The 12,776-nt window shown below is 50.3% G+C and overlaps 1 protein-coding gene across 4 annotated transcripts in view; it reads left to right on the top strand.

Annotated features, from left to right (window-relative positions):
• Positions 1 to 11,600, top strand: part of MTR (5-methyltetrahydrofolate-homocysteine methyltransferase) — a 297,858-nt gene extending 286,258 nt beyond the window's left edge. For all 4 annotated transcript variants that reach the window (XM_073793635.1, XM_073793634.1, XM_033841771.2 and 1 more), the window contains 7 exons: positions 985 to 1,060; positions 3,589 to 3,744; positions 5,259 to 5,455; positions 8,315 to 8,515; positions 9,214 to 9,406; positions 10,847 to 10,959; positions 11,424 to 11,600. In XM_073793635.1, the coding sequence (XP_073649736.1) occupies positions 985 to 1,060; positions 3,589 to 3,744; positions 5,259 to 5,455; positions 8,315 to 8,515; positions 9,214 to 9,406; positions 10,847 to 10,959; positions 11,424 to 11,510 (1,023 nt within the window). In that variant the 3' untranslated portion in view covers positions 11,511 to 11,600. The remainder of the gene's footprint in view (positions 1 to 984; positions 1,061 to 3,588; positions 3,745 to 5,258; positions 5,456 to 8,314; positions 8,516 to 9,213; positions 9,407 to 10,846; positions 10,960 to 11,423) is intronic.
• Positions 11,601 to 12,776: the final 1,176 nt, after the last annotated feature.

The raw sequence follows: 12,776 nt of genomic DNA, 5'->3' as shown, positions 1-12,776 counted from the left end.
ACAGTTTTTAATGTGAATTTGCTGTTTGGAGGAGGGGAAGGTTTGGGATCATTTTTGGGAAGTCCTTCTTTCTAGTTCACATCAGCGTTCTTCAGTGTTCCCAGTAATTTTGGGTTATATTAAGGTTAATTTTATTTATTCCTCCAAACATGTACTGAGTAAGAAGTAGGTGTTGGGTGCTGTGCTGGCTGCCACTTATGAGAATGAATAAAACATGAGCTCATAGGCAGCAGGGAGATGGGGACTGAGTGTACTGGGGTGGCGCCCACAGATCCTTCTGCTTGAGGAAATAATGGAAGAGAATGCAGACATTAGGCAGGACCAGTGTAAGTCTCTCTGCCTGATCGCCCGAAGCTCTCTGTGCAGAATAATGTTTCAAGAACTGTCCCTCTGTAGACTAGCTTCAGGAGATGCATGGAGACTAGGCATGATGACTCCTTAGAGGTCGTTGGGATATTTCTTCCTGGTTATCTGCTTGCTGGGCCTTGTGTATGGGGAGGCGGGGGGTGTATTTCAGGGGTGGCCAGGTAAGTGAAATGGGATAACAGACAGCGAGACGGGAACAAGTTTCTGAGGCGTCAGCTGGACCAGGGCACTGTGGTTGGCCTTCGCCTTCCTTAGTTTGCCTACGTTTGGCTGTTTCTTGGTTCTGCCTTCTGGGCCTCAGGGCGGTCGGTGGCCACCAGTTAATCCCAGCCTCAGGTGAAGTACAGGCAGGAGGCCTCACGGTGAAGGCTGCAGGTCCGCCTTGCATTTACGTATCCATATGTAACGGGTGCTCATTGCATCTTTACTCTCTATTGTTCTGGTGCTGATGTGAAGCCATATTGGATGAAAAAGGAAGAGCTTTCTAGGATATGAATTTTCATGAATAAAAGCATATTTTTTCTTGCAAAACTTATTTACTAGCTTCCTTGGGCATGCTTTCATAGTAGCAGCTGAAACGCTGAGTCTCTGACTGAATAACTTTTCCTTTTTTCATAGGAAAGAAGATACTTAACCTTAAGGCAAGCTAGAGAAAGCGGTTTCCATATTGACTGGCTGTCAGAGCCTCCCCCAGGTCTGTATGGCTATTGGTTAGAGAAAAGTGCATGTGATAACTGTGCGCTGAAGAGATGTTTGCATTTACTGAGCAGCAGAATCAAACAGGCAGCTAAAAACTCTTAATTATGTTCAGTGATGATCAAAAATAAAAGTCTACAGGTGCCATTTATGGAGAACTAAACACTGTCCTGAGATTGACCTGCAGCGGCTCTGAGTCCTTGACACAGGAAGTGCTATTATCCCCACTTTTACTTGAAGAAACTGAGTTTCGGGTAATGACTTGGGAGGTTACTAGCATTCTATCTCTGATCTGTCTTCTAAACCCGTACTCTTGCCTCTGTGCTTTGTTTGAGTGGGCCTCCTTCAGGTTGAAGCCAGTTCTAGAGACCTGCCTGGGTGGTGCTGTCACTACCTTGGCCTAGGTCCCAGGCGGGCCCAAGTGCAGACGTGGAATGTCTGAAATTGCAAATGCCTGTGCGTTGAACAGACCTTAAAACATTGCAGTGAAGCAGGCTCTCCTATTTTTGTTCACTCTCATTCTCTCTTGGATGCTTCCCTCTTTTGATTTCTTTCATTTGGTTTCTTGCCCTTCTGATTTCTAGCCACTTTTCTTGCCTTGCATAGGTGTTCATGAAGGAATAAAATGTGCAAGACGTTTTGACAGTTTCAAAGAGGCATGTGACACGAATGCAAAATCGAGACAGGGTGAACAGGGGTTATATTAATTGAATCTGTATTTCCAAGGTAACATCTCAAATCCACTTTCATTGCTCACGATCCCCGTGTTCTGCACACACTCAGTAGAGTGGATTAAATTGGAAACGTAGGTGAGCTGGGTTCTAGATTCAGTCCTGCTGAGTTCAGTGCGGTTTAGTGAGAAGAAGGCAGATGGGGACCTGGGAGGCTTGGGTTCTGATCCCAAGTGACCTTGAGCATATTGCTTCCATGTTTGACAGTTTCTAATATGTAAAAAAGAAGTTACTTTATGGAAATGTGAGGATAAAATAAGACATGTAAACCTTAGAAAAAATATAAATCACTATATAGTCCAAACTATTATTTTCTCTTTTCCTTTCAGTATGAAATTGGAAAAATATCACAAGGGGGAGCCCACTTTAGCCAGGCCAAGCGTCCAAAATACATGTCAGTGGCAATAGTCCACTGAAGGCCTGCAGCACCAGGTGGCAGTGGTGACACTTTTCAAGTGGCTGTTTAAGCCCCATGTAGGGCCCCTAAGGACAACCCAGCCCTAGCGTAGTTGCAAGAAGTCAATAAAGAGAGAAGGAAAGGTTCTTCTCTCTAGGTCTTTGGTGGTAAAACCTCAAACACATCTCCAACTCTGGCCGACAAGCTCATTCAAGAATAACACCCTTGAGTGACCCGGAAGCAGAGCGTTTCCCTGACTTTCCAGGCAGGGTGGCACTTCAGTCAGGAGAATAGCTGTAATTTCTTTTTCATTACCAAACAAACCAGTATAATGGAATATTTACAAAGCAAGGATTGTCCTGTATAATAAAAAGATGACCAGGAACACATGGGGGAAAGCTACCATGAACTATGTCAAAAGGTAGAGATTTCCAGGCAAAATTAAGAAGCTGCACATACTTTTCTTTTCCTGTACTTTCACCTCTCACTGTTACTGTCTAACGAGGGAAAAACACTCTCGAGACTTCCGTGTTATCCCTGAGCACCTGAGCGTGGTGCTTTAGTTTAAGTTCTCTGATCCTTATTTGCAGATCAGGAAACTGAGGGTGTGAGGGCTGGGAAGCGGGCAGCGGAGTGGTCACCTTGGACCCCAGCCTAACCAAACGGGACTTGGTGGCACGGGGCGGTACTGGTGCCTCAGGAAGCCCAGTGGCACCGTCTGTCTCTGAAGTCTTCACCAGTATTTCACTTAGGATCTTTTTTAGATTCACAAGGAGGCGTAAAGAAGACTGTATTGAACATTCGTGTACCTCCACCAGGCACTTAAGGAATAAGCTACTGCCCACTTAAAAAAGACAAAACCATACATGTGGGAATTACTGTGAGCCCCTCCCTGCCCTGCAGGATCCTGAATTTGATGCCTCATTTCCGTGCATTTCTGCAGACTTCGATTATGTGCATATGTTCAGTAGGCAATACATTGATCAATTATTGATTCATGTTTTTAAACGTTATGGAAGTGGCCTGTTACATGTGTCTTTCTCCAGTGCTCTTTCTTTTAGTATCATCTTCATTTGTACAAGTGAGATCAACCCCAGTCTGTCTTGTTTCTTGGGCGGGGGTGTTGGTGGGGAGGGTTGAGGGAAGAGTTTCCAAGGGCGGTGCAGTCAGTCAGCTGCAGGGGAAGAAGAGTTTTTTTTAAGATGTGCTGGCGAATTACTCCTTCTCCTCAGTAATTTCAAGTTCCCCTCTTTGTAAAACAACTCCTCCGGGTGACAGGAGGGAGGCGGAGCGTGGGAGCCAACAGAGCGGGAAGGCCTCCCGCAGGCGGCACCAGGCATGAGTGGCACTGAGCCCCAGGCCGGCGCCAGGGTTCACGCCTCTCACTCTGTCCTGTAGTGAAGCCCACATTCCTTGGGACTCGGGTCTTTGAAGACTACGACCTGCAGAAGCTGGTGGACTACATTGACTGGAAGCCTTTCTTCGATGTCTGGCAGCTCCGGGGCAAATACCCAAACCGAGGCTTTCCCAAGATATTTGACGACAAAGCTGTAGGTTAGTTCAGTAAGTCCTTCCATACTGCTCTGGTATCCGAGACATGGTCTTGGGACTTTGAAGACAAGAATAGATGGTGAGCAGCGGGGTGGATTATGCAGGAGAGAGTTTACTGTTATGACATGATGAAGGGTACTGTTCCATCCGCTTGGCTCTTTGACAGTTTGTAATCTGCTGGGTTGGTCCTTATTTACTGACTACATTTCGCATTTCATTTATCCATTCTTTACTAAATGTTTATTGACATCAGTTACATGCTGGGCACTGGGGATAAACGAAAGAAAAATGTATCAAAAAGAAGATGTATCATCGCTGCCGTCTGGTACCCGGCTGGCTGGTGCAGCATTGGCGGGTGATTCCCGTACAGCAGGACGAGCTCCTGCTGCGGTACCAAGGCCCAGCTTCTGTGGACACAGGGAAATGAGTCAGACCTCAGAGTGGGACATCAGGAGAGGCTTCCTGGAGGAGGTGGTGTTTGAACTGCTTTTTGAAGATTAGTGGGAGCTACTGGGCCTGGGACTGGGAATGTGAGGTGGTGATGAAGAAAAGGACACTCCAGGCCGAGGAGACTGAGTGGGAAGGCACAGACACGTGGGCTGATTTGGGGACCGGCAAGGAGGCTATTGTGCCTGCTGGGGAGGGGCTGGGGGTGACAAGCTAGTTGATAGATAAACTGCTAGCCCTGTGTCTCGCTGTCAGCCCTGCCCCCAGAGACATGGGACCGAAACACTAAGCCCTTCAAAGGGTTCTGTAACAGCCAGCTCGGAGCGAGGTGGGGGGTGGACTGGTGGGTGTGTGGGGTTAGGGCTGAGGGGAGCCTGGGAGAGTGGCCCTTGCCCACTTCCTGGGGGGGCCCTGGGGTGCGTGTTAGGTGCTGTGACTCAGCAGCTCCCAGGCTAGCCGAGGTGCAGCAGTGGGCAAGGGCCTCTCATTCTGATCTGCTCCCGGGTGATCACAGATGAGCAGTTGAGTGACTGAAGCAGGGCTGGCCAGGCCCGGACAGAAAGCCTAACCCTAACCCCACTGGCTCCCGCCGGAACCAGGTGAGGGCCTGATGGGCCCTGGGCTGGGCCATCCAGGAGCAGCACTGAAGTCACACTCCACTCCTCAGGCTGTTCTGCACCCCCAGGGGTCACGGCGAGGTCAGGGGAGCTGTCTGTGCACCAGGAACGTGGTGGTGGAAGGGTCTGGCCTGCCTTGTCTCGCTCTCTGTCTGACACATTGCTGCGCGGAGCCAAGAGCTGGCTCTCTGCCTTTTGTTAAATGGAAAAATAAGTGGCTTGAGCTGGCAAAGCAGACTGTGTACGGGAGCTGCACTTAGCAGAACTGCTGAACCCTTAGCTCATGCACCTGGGGTTGCTGATGGCAAACACTGATTTTTAAACTATTTGAGGGGAAAAGAGAGGGGTGAAGAGAGAAGATGACTGAGGAGAGGTAGTAGTTTTAAAAAGAAGCATGCTTTGCTGGTTATTATTGGCATCTCTAAGTGAATTCTTACGATATTTTCCTAACAGGTGAAGAAGCCAAAAAAGTCTATGATGATGCCCAAAATATGCTGCAGGCACTGATTAGTCAGAAGCAGCTCCACGCCAGGGGCGTGGTTGGGTTCTGGCCAGCGCAGAGCAGCCAGGACGACATCCACCTGTATGCGGAGGGCGCGGCACCCCAGGCCGTGGAGCCCATCGCCACCTTCTACGGACTCAGGCAGCAGGTGCGGAGGCCGTGCGGCCAGCGGACACATTGCCCTACTCTTTGTTTTAAGCACTCACAAAACATAAATAAGAATGGTGTAAGTTTGAACTTTGTGTAAGCATAGCTCTGCCCCACCTCACCCCAAATGACCAGTCACAGCCCCAAGCTCAAGGCATTTGTGATGTAGAGAAGGGGCCAGTGTGGGTTTAGAAGCTGGGCCTCTCGGGCACCAGCAGGAGGGAGGTGTTTCCTGTCGGGGTTGGATGGGTGAGGAGAAACACTGCTGCTGCCTCGGGGGGTCATGCACAGGTGGACATTCACTTGCTCAAGAACATTGGTTTGCATCCGGGCCTGTCATTAAAATAGGCTGGCGGCTCCTTTCTCAAGGCGAAGACGGGGGGTGGGGAGCAGACACATTCGCTGGATGTCTACCAGGGGCCAGCTGCTTAGCAGGGCACTTAATGGACCATCTTGTTTCATTTCCACACAACCTGTTGTCGGGCAGTTTATATGTTTCCATTTTGCAGAGGTGAAAACAAAAGCTGATGGAGAGTGCGCTGAGCTGCGCAGCTCGGAGGGGAGAGCCCAGCCTGTCCACGCCCCGATGGCTGTTCTCTCATGCCACTGGCTTCTCCCGGGTCATAGAACAGGCTCTCCTCCACACGGCTCCCTCTCCTATGACCCCACCTTTAAACATGCAAATCTGTAAGCATGTCCCTTTAGCTGCTATAAAAAATGAGCTGGGGCTTCCCTGGTGGCGCAGTGGTTGAGAGTCCGCCTGCCGATGCAGGGGACGCGGGTTCATGCCCCGGTCCGGGAAGATGCCACATGCCGCAGAGCGGCTGGGCCTGTGAGCCATGGCCGCTGAGCCTGCGTGTCCGGAGCCTGTGCTCCGCAACGGGAGAGGCCACAACAGTGAGAGGCCTGCGTACCGCAAAAAAAAAAGCTGCCCTGATCAAGAATCGGAGCCAGAATTCACCAGTCATTAACAAAGGACAGTAGCAAGTGCTTCTCGCATGGTCTTATTACCATTTTCAGTCATTCAGGAGTGATAGTATTGCTTTTAATCATAATCACAATGTAATTCATAATGTCAGATGTTTTAACTATAACAACGTCTGAGGGAATCCTTAAACTTGGGACATTAAACAGTACCATAACAAGTTAAACGGGGACAGCTACACCATTACTGTGTGCACCCAGGCCCGGTACATCCTCAGTCTCTGCACCCAGGCCTGGTGCATCCTCACTCCGTGCACTCAGGCTCAGACACCTCAGAACACAAGAGGATTCTAATGTTAAGTTCTAGCCCCTCCTCACTAGGGAAGTGGTGACTTTTCTTTTAAAGAAGTAATTAAGGTCAGAAACCTCCACCCTGGCCTGAATTTCCATCCTTCAAGCCCTGTGTCCTCTGACCTCTTTTTACATCCAACACCATTCATGTCCAGGCAGTCTGTGGGGGACTGTATTAGGGCATTTAATATAATGACTTTTCAAAGTACGTGTATTACCTACCCAGATAGCTATTTCTAAGGATGTGCTTTTTTCCAGTACGCTGGAAAATTCTGGCTGCAGTGACTTACTGCTCCGGGAGTCTTCTGTTCTGAGTGGCTCTGATCGCTGTCTATTTTAAAGAGCTGTGTGGCTCTGTGACCTGTCTCTCCTTGTTGTGCTGGGAAACTTTGTTTCTCCTGGCTTTTGTTAGCAAAGAGCAGTTGTTGGGCAGAGTACAAGTGGAAGGCAGCTCCTCCCTGCATAGCTGGCCCTGGCTCTGTGACATTTCCACTTGCCTTCATCAAATACCTTCTTGTCTGCAGCCAGTTAACTGTTCTTTGCCCAATGTCGATTAGACTGTACTTGTTTCCAGAGCTGGCAAGCAAATAGCTGTGAAGCTTCTGGGTTGACTGCTCATTAATTGATCTGTCCTAAGCAGTGTTGTATAGTGGTCAAGAGCATTGGTTGTGGATCAGACCCATGGGCCTGCCACTGTCTGACCTTGAACTAGTTCTTCAAGCTCTCGCTGCCTTGGATTTCTTGTATAAAATGGAGCTGGTGGTGTCACTTACTTCACAAGGTTGTTGAGAGGATTGGATTAGTTAATTCGTATAAAGCACCAAGACCAGTGCCTGACACAGTCAGCACTCAGTAAATATTAGTCATTTGTTATTTACCTTCTCAGCAAACGTGTTGATTGTGAAGTATGTGTAAGACCTTATTTGTCAGCTCAATAGCAGGGATAAGTCAGTCATCAGCTGAAGATGGAAAGCAGGCGAGGATGGCCACCTGGCCTGAGGAGAGAACCCCAGAAGCAGATCCTGCTCAATTTTTTGATTGGTTTCAGGCCAGCCCAGCAGTGTCCTTAGCCATCCCCTGACCCACTGCCCGTGGTGGACAGCACGTGGCCCTGTGTTGCTGACCTTAGCCGTTTGTTGAACTGCTTCTGTCGATGTAAAGTAGAGGCTTACACACTTAGTGGACCCCCTTTGAACATAACTTTAGGATTTAATGTGGGTCTTGAATTGAAAACACTTTTGGAGGAAAAGAAAACCTTTTTATATGAATATTTAGGGTTCCAGTTCCTGTAGGCATTCAGTAAATGTTTGGTCAGTGTGTGAATGAGCGAGTTAACTGGTTTCTCGACCGTGTATGTCATTTCATGTCATATCTTTCTAAAAATCTCGTTCCATTTATTTATTCAACACATGTTTATTGAACACTCACTACATATCAGGCGCTCTCCTAAGTGCTGGGGATGTAACAGTGAACAAAACAGCCCCATTTGAAGCTGTATTCTTGGGAAGGTGCTCGATTGCTCTTCTCTGTGTGTTGGTGCCAGTTCCATGCTAATGGCCACTCTGCCCACTCCTTGTGTTTCAAGGCCGAGAAGGACTCTGCCAGCGCAGACCCCTACCTCTGCCTCTCGGACTTCATCGCCCCTCTGCACTCGGGCGTCCCTGACTACCTGGGTCTGTTTGCCGTCGCCTGCTTCGGGGTGGAGGAGCTGAGCAAGGCCTACGAGGAAGAGTGTGACGACTACAGCAGCATCATGGTCAAGGCACTGGGGGACCGGCTGGCCGAGGTAGAGCCGCGGTGCCCTGAGGCCAGAGTGCGCGCGCACGTGTGCATGTGCGTGTGTGTGTGTTTGGCTCTGACAGCACACATACTCTTAAATCCTGTATTTTCGAGTCACTCTCACGCCTCATCTTTGGGCACAGAGTACCCTTCAGCGATGCTGTAGTTGGAGTGGCCCGTGGAGCCTTGACTTCATTGTCTTGGTTCTGGTGTCGCCCTGTGCTTGTGATTTGATGTTTTCCAGAGGACCCTGCAAAGAGCCAAACAGGTTCTGTTTCAGAGCTTCTCGTTGTGATGTTGGGCTCGCCTGTAGATCCCTCATCTTCCTCTGTCGGGTGGGGCAGCCTAAGCTGTGGGAGCCGCTCCCCTTTTCCCGAGGCTCACAGCAGAGTCACTGGCTGCTGTCATGGTCCCCGCTCCTCCTTCTGGCCACAACAAGCTGTAGCCTGAGCGTCAGAGAAAGGTCTGAAGGGCCTCGGATCCTCGGATCATTGAATATGATCCTTGAGAGCCTGGGCTGAGGCCAGAACTGAGCCGCAGAGCAGCTGATGACAGTACAGATGAGTTGAGCCCCCGGCCCATCCCTCTCGCCGGTTCCCCCACCTGCTGTCGGGTCAGGGAGGTGTGTTTGCGGGCGGGACAGAGGGCAGGAGGGAAGGCAGGAGAAGGGCTCCCGCCTCCGTCCGACGGTGTGTTCCGCCCCAGGCCTTCGCCGAGGAGCTGCACGTGCGGGTCCGCAGGGAGCTGTGGGGCTACTGTGGCGGCGAGCAGCTGGCCGTGGCCGACCTGCGGAGGCTGCGCTACGAGGGCATCCGGCCGGCGCCCGGCTACCCCAGCCAGCCCGACCACACCGAGAAGCTGACCATGTGGAGGCTGGCGGACGTGGAGCGGCACACAGGTCAGCACCGGGCAGGCGCGCATCCTGCCTCATGTTACACACACGGTAGCAGGGGGAAGGCGTGCGGATGGAGCAGGTGGGAGACATGGAGAGGCTTACAGTGAGATCCCTGATCCCGTCGTTTCTCACTTCCAGCAGTGTGTTCTAGTCCTTCACCTCCATATTATTATTATTATTTATTATTATTATTTTTTGCAGTACGTGGGCCTCTCACTGCCGTGGCCTCTCCCGCTGCGGCGCGCAGGCTCCGGACGCACAGGCTCAGCGGCCATGGCTCACGGGCCCAGCCGCTCCGCGGCATGTGGAATCTTCCCGGACCGGGGCACGAACCCGTGTCCCCCACATCGGCAGGCGGACTCTCAACCACTGAGCCACCAGGGAGGCCCTTATATTATTATTATTTTAACAGGAGGAAAAGAAACTCATTTCAATTCGTGCACATGGAGGCCCTGTAGAATTATTGTTGAGTAGTGGTCTTTTATCACCATTTTCAGGTTTATCAGTTTTCATTATTTTCTTTTCACCTACAATAGATGGGAGCTTAGCTGACTCACATCAGCCCGTACATCCCCTGCCCCATTTTCCTATTACACGTGTGTCTCTCCACTATTGAGCGACCTTTGTAACCTTTAATAATGTATTTCACGTCGCTCTCTCCTTCCACCACTTCTAGGAGTGTCTCTGGACCCTCGTCTCACAGAATTCCCACCCTTCTCTTCTGCTCCCTCTCTCTTTACTTCTGCACCACTGTGAACACAGTGTACTGTTTTCAGTGGCGTTCATCAAAAGCGTGCCATCCACGCCGAAGACGTTAAAGGAATGTAGATGGACATGAAGAGCTATGAGGCTCATTGAATCTAGGCTGGCAGGATGGCAGCGGCTCCAGGAGACAGGAGACGGGGACTTGGGGACCCGTTTCTGCCGTAAGCCAGCTGGGCGACCTTTGGCAAAGCACCGAGCCTTTACGTCGCTCCGTTGCCTTGTCCAGAATGTGAATGGCGTAGACTAGATAGCCTTGGTGTGGGCTCATCCTCAGTGGGGCCTGGCTGTCTGTCATTCCCCTAGTGGCCTTGGCCTCACAGGTGCACTTGCAGGTCCAGGTGGTGTCCGCATCTGCAGGGTTGGAGTCCTTGTCTAGAAGGCCCAGGCGTAGCCTCCATGGCTGATCTTGGAGGGCAGGCATAAGAATGTAGAGAGTCTTTTCCAGGCCTCTCCCCCCAGGTTAGAGGAGATCTGCACATCCTGAATTTGTTCATCCCTTTGGCGGGAATTTGCTAGACGAGTCTGCCCACATCTTTCATGCTGTCTCACATGTCCACCTGGAAGGCACAAGCTCACTCTCATTCACTTGTAAACAAGAATATGCTGGGAGCCTACCACTCGGCAGGCCTGTCTCAGCACTGAATAAATGAACGTTTCTCCCCATGCTGCTCTCCCCAGGCATCAGGTTAACAGAATCGCTGGCCATGGCACCTGCTTCAGCGGTATCCGGCCTTTACTTCTCCAATTTGAGGTCCAGATATTTTGCCGTGGGGAAAATTTCCAAGGATCAGGTAGGTTAGCTGTTTCATTGTGTGTGGCATCCCTAGAGGCCTGTCTTGTTTTGAATGGAACTGTTAGACCTGTTTTATTTTACATGTGAGTGAGAAGAAAATGAGAGGGAAAGGATGAAGAAATGTACTCCAGTTTATGTCTTGATTTGATTTCAGCCCACTGCCCCGTTTCTCGCCCTGCCGTTTACACAGAGACCAACCCTGCCACACCCCTGCCACACCCCTGCCACACACACACCCCAGCCAGGCTCTCAGCCTGAGGTAGTTACGACATGTTGTTTTTCTGCCCGGAAAATAAGGCACCTCGATGAATAGATAAATATCTGTCTCCATTTAACTCAGTGGATTACTGTTAAGGCAAAAGACGTAAAACGTACTTAATGTATCTTGGCGAATGCTGTGTAAACTTGAGTTCACAAAGTCTTATCATTTTGGTTTAATAAACTGCTTTTAATCTTTTGCAGATTGAGGATTATGCTTTGAGGAAGAGCATGTCTGTGGCCGAGGTTGAGAAATGGCTGGGACCCATTCTGGGATATGATACAGAATAACTTCTTTTTTTTTTTTAACCTTGTCTATACTTGTTTCCTCAAAGAAACACAGTCAAAAGTGCCTTAATAATAACAGCACAGCGGCCGCGAGCCTGTCTGCATCTGGTTGACCTTTGTGCCGCTCCAGGTTGTGGACGTTTGGTGGGACCTTGTGGAAGAACAGAGTGTTCCTACAGTTCTCGGAAAACAAGCAGCTGTTTCCCAGGGGACTTTGAATGAAGAGCAGTGAGCAAGATCCGGGGGGGTCCCCGGTCCCTCGGGACTAGGACAAGCCAGAGATGGAGGTCTTTTGCATTTCAAAGCAAGTCAACTTGCTTTTTTCATTTTTACCCCAGACCTAGGAGACCATTTCTTCCTTTCTTTCTTTTTTCTTCTTTTCTTTCTTTCTTCTTTCTCAGAGAAAAGGCTGCAAGTCAGTTGAATAGGGGTATGTGACCCTGTGGCAGAGTGATGCTGTGAGCAACGGGGCATTTTGTCCTGAGTGGTTAGAGCGGTTACTCTGACAGGGGAGAAGCATCACTCTGCTCTCTCTCCCGAGACCTCCTTTTCTGAAGCCTCGATTAGACGCCTGCAGAAGTCCCTGTGGCCAGAGGCATGCTCTCCCCGCCAGCTTATCAGAGGTACTCAGGCTGCTGCTGGCCCTGGCAGGTCAGATACAGTCACGTTCTCCAAGCATTTTGTCCTCTCGTGATCTCATATTCCCTCACCCTGAGGGGGGAAAAAGGAGGTGGGCGGAGAGAGTGGCCGCTAAGGGTAGTGAACAGCCTTGGGTTGTTTTCCGGAACTGAGTAGGCTCTCGGCTCAGCTGCGTGTCCATGCAGCGTGGATAGGTGAGCGGCATCACTCCACTCAGTTCTTCCTTCTTGGCGCTGCCCCAGCTCCAGACTCGCACGATATGGGAACAGCATGTGGACTTGTTTGTGGTCATCGCAGGGAGATGGTTAAGAACCAGGGCTTTGAAGTCAGACACACCCAGATTCGTGTTTCAGGTTTGCCGCGTTCTTGCTGTGCGACTGAAGTATCAGCACGATTTTCTCATCTGTGAAATGGAGACAAGAGAGACTAGCTCCTCTCTCACAGGCATGAGGTGTGGATTAAAGGAGGTGATGCACGTAGGCAGGTAACATGGGCTGCGGCGCACAGTGAGAGCTTGATAGACGGCAGCTTCTGTAGAGATCTCTAGGGGGTCCCCGAGCTCAGCACAGGGTAGGTGCTCATGGAAAGGGAATAAGAGATTAATGGAGGTGAAAAGATACTGGGGAAATG

The sequence above is a fragment of the Tursiops truncatus genome, chromosome 16 (genome assembly GCF_011762595.2).
Source record: "Tursiops truncatus isolate mTurTru1 chromosome 16, mTurTru1.mat.Y, whole genome shotgun sequence".
NCBI lineage: Eukaryota > Metazoa > Chordata > Mammalia > Artiodactyla > Delphinidae > Tursiops > Tursiops truncatus.
Note: the sequence above shows the minus strand (reverse complement) of the source record. Positions and strands in the feature narration are given on the sequence as shown.